General features: G+C 39.6%; 1 protein-coding gene across 1 annotated transcript; it reads left to right on the plus strand.

The window, feature by feature from the left end:
- The first annotated feature begins 285 nt into the window (after positions 1–285).
- LOC147110472 (hemoglobin subunit beta-like) lies at positions 286–1,809 on the plus strand. The gene is made up of 3 exons (XM_086000469.1): positions 286–438; positions 711–921; positions 1,425–1,809. Exons 1-3 carry the CDS (start codon positions 347–349, stop codon positions 1,551–1,553), a joined length of 432 nt encoding a protein of 143 aa, XP_085856595.1. The 5' UTR covers positions 286–346; the 3' UTR covers positions 1,554–1,809.
- Positions 1,810–3,396: the final 1,587 nt, after the last annotated feature.

The raw sequence follows: 3,396 nt of genomic DNA on the forward strand, positions 1-3,396 counted from the left end.
TGTAATTTTGCAAATTAAATATATGCTATTTAGTGAAAAAACTTTACCAGAAAGAAGGAAATGTAAGAATCAGAGTTAACTTCAATTAACCAGGAAGAAATTTCTGCGGTTTGGAACTGAAAGTGAATGACTGAATGTTTATAACATGTGTTTATCTTAAAGCTCAAACACAGAAGAGTGACGCCCAGTGATAGGGTGTTGGGTCCCACCTACCAATCATTCAGCCTATTACATTGGGATTTTAGTTTGGGATGTGCCCCATTCCAGACTATAAAAATCAGACAGAAACTGCAGATCAACACAAGTTTCTTCTACAAGACGCAGCAGTGAGATCTTAACAGACAAAATGGTGCGCTGGACTGGAGAAGAGAAAGCCCTCGTCAACGTGGTATGGAGTAAAATCGATCATCAGGCAATTGTTGCCAAAGCCCTTGAAAGGTATGGTGAAATGGTGTTTTTATTTTAAATATAATTCATGCTTTATATTTTCAAGCAAGATTATTGTGAAGGATGTTTATTTTCCAATGGTCCCCTAGACATTGCAACAGGGTAAGGGAATTAGTATTAAAGGTTTCACTGAAGTTCCAATCAAACCCATGTAAAGTTTAACTTTTTACTTGGTTCAAATTGATTTATTGATTAACTTTCATATTTAAATTCAATCCTGAACTTGACATAAAGTTGGATTATTTTGCGTTATTCCCCTCCAGGTTGTTTGTTGTCTATCCCTGGACGAAGACATACTTTGGCAAGTTCAATGGTAAATTTAAAGCTGGCGACAGTACTGTTCAAATCCATGCAGGGAAAGTGGTATCTGCTCTGAAAATTGCCTACAACCACATCGATGATGTCAAGCCCCACTTTATAGATCTCAGCAGAAAGCACTATGAAGACCTCCATGTGGATCCCGAAAACTTCAGGGTAGGAAATTGATATTTTTAAATATATGTTCCATTCACACTAAAGTTATATTGTATATGCAACCTAATCCCAGAGTCAGAGCAGGACATGACACCCAAACAAGATAAATTGAGACTCCCTGAAAAAGGAAAAATATTGCTATGGAGTATATCTGGTTTCCGCTGGAAAAGGGAGTCTCACTCCACTTGTGTTACAAAGTCAGGTGGGACCATAGCTCTGGATGTGGAGTATCAAGTTTGAAAAACTTGAACTGCTTCAACTGGTACCAACTTGTCATGGACACCCCTCCTTGACTCGTACACTGGTTTGCACAGGAGCACCAGCTGATGTTAAACAAAACTGTTTTTCACTATTCCTTGGATGCAGAGCTTTTTCCTGTAATGATTAACTTTCCCATATTATATTTTATGACATTCATTGGGTGCATTGAGTTTTAAATTTAGCCCATTCGGGCATGCTTTGTTTCAACTTGTGTGATGGGTTTTTCTTCTTTTGTTTTATAGCAACTGGCTAACTGCTTGAACGTTGAACTGGGCCATACCTTGCGTAAGGAGTTCACTCCTGAACTTCACGCAGCTTGGAACAAATTTTCAAATGTGGTAGTTGATGCTCTGTCCAAGGGGTACTATTAAATCTTCAGCTACATGGATCTTTCATCCTTGATCAAGAAATGCAATCCACGTAAATATACATCATCAACATCTTAAAAATAATTCTCTGTGCTTATCTTAAGAAATTGTATAACAGAAAGTTCAAATCATGCTGAAATAAAACTGTTGCATTCTTGAAAACAATGCTCTTCTTTGTATGCTAATTCCTAATCAAATTTCTGAAAATATTCCTTCTGTTGCTTAGAGCTTCAATAAAGAATCAATATTACCCTTACAATTGCCATATGTGCATTCTTCATTTAACTTTAGTATAAAGCATAAATAGTGAAATAACCCAGATGAAAATTCAGATTTTAAAGATCCATTTCTTAGTCAGTCGTGAGAACTCCAACGGTAATTTATTGAATAAAACTATCAAGTTTAAACAACGCATTAAAAATTACAGACAATGAACGGTTCACTTATAGCCTCGTGTTCATAACATGTTCCATCAACATTAAAATTGCATTTTACTGAGGTAGTGCAGTCGACTGTATATAACAGCATGACCCTCACTCTTATTTTATTTGTTCTTGCACTGTGGGCATCGCTGGCAAAGCCAGCATTTATTGCCCATCCCTTACATTAACGTGGAGATGGGAACGGAGCAACGGAGGGGGATTCGATAGTGGGCGACAATGAGCAACATCGAGGAACGTGTAAAAACATTCGATTTCAACGAGGATGCCTCATTATCATTTTACTTTGTGGTTTCACGTCTCCAATGTATGTGAGCGGTCGTGATGCAATCACACAAGACGCAATTTCACCTCGACTATTTAAACCCCCAAGTACAGGTGGGTTGTGGCAGCTGGGTAATTAAAATGATTGAATTTTAGATTGCGACTGCTACCCGGCTCCAACTTGCCCACTTCCATGTTTAAAGGAGGGAGATGCCTGTGAGTAACCTATTCACCGAAGTCAGGGCTTTAATTAGTGCAGACGGGCAGGTACTTATTGCTGTAATTAACATCCTTAGGAGACGGTAATGAGATGCTTTTAAATTGAATTTTACTTAGCTGTAAATTTAACATCTCCAGCACTGATTTCCCAGAGCTCGGGAAACTGACCACTGAATTAGAGGTGAGGTTGAGCCGCAGTTCATGCAGGTATTTAAAGTTGTGATTGTCCCATCTGAATAAAAGCTCACTTATTACAGCTGGTGTCTCTGTTCCCTCTAGCAAATGTTTGGCAGCAAGTTCTTGTGTGGATACAGCTTTTTCTAAACTATGGATACCCCTTTCAAACTTGGCTCATGACACCTGTGAGGAACCCCACTAATGAGGTGCAGGAGTGCTACAATGAGAGTCACATGACCAGCAGAGCAAGCCCGCGGAGTGTTGAAGATGCATCGAATAATAGTTACTTATATTTTTCCACTCCTTTCCTCCCCCCCCCTTTCCTTTTGTTTCTCTCTCACACCTGGCAGCTATCTTTTGCCCTGCCAGTACACTTTACACCTAATCCCAGCCTATTACCATCTCGTCTAGCTTCTAATCTCTTTTACTTCTTTTGGTTCTTTTATTCTTTTGTCCGATCGCAGCCCTGCCTTCGATCTAGTTCCTTTTCTCTCCAGTTTTGAAGAAGGGTCAAACCCGAAACGTCAACTCAAATTTCTCTCCACGGATGTTGCCTGACCTGCTGAGTTTTTCCAGCATTTTCTGTTGTTACATCGAATAATAGTGTTGTTCTGCATCCTGCACAACATTGCACAGCAGAGAGAATGTAGGTGGAGGAGGACGAAAAGGCTAATCACTCATCTTCAGATGAAGAGAATATAGAGGCAAAGGAGGAGAGGAGGAGGGGGATGAAGATGGGGCACCTA

This window comes from Somniosus microcephalus, chromosome 11, assembly GCF_052327205.1.
Source record: "Somniosus microcephalus isolate GS21.2 chromosome 11, FLI_Smic_1.0, whole genome shotgun sequence".
NCBI classification, from domain to species: Eukaryota; Metazoa; Chordata; class Chondrichthyes; order Squaliformes; family Somniosidae; genus Somniosus; species Somniosus microcephalus.

Excerpts from the sequence above, each read along its gene's own strand:
- LOC147110472 (XM_086000469.1), top strand. The coding sequence starts at position 347 with ATGGTGCGCTGGACTGGAGAAGAGAAAGCCCTCGTCAACGTGGTATGG. Across the intron at positions 439-710 it reads GTTGCCAAAGCCCTTGAAAG|GTTGTTTGTTGTCTATCCCT; the intron begins GTATGGTGAAAT and ends ATTCCCCTCCAG. Across the intron at positions 922-1,424 it reads TGGATCCCGAAAACTTCAGG|CAACTGGCTAACTGCTTGAA; the intron begins GTAGGAAATTGA and ends TTTGTTTTATAG.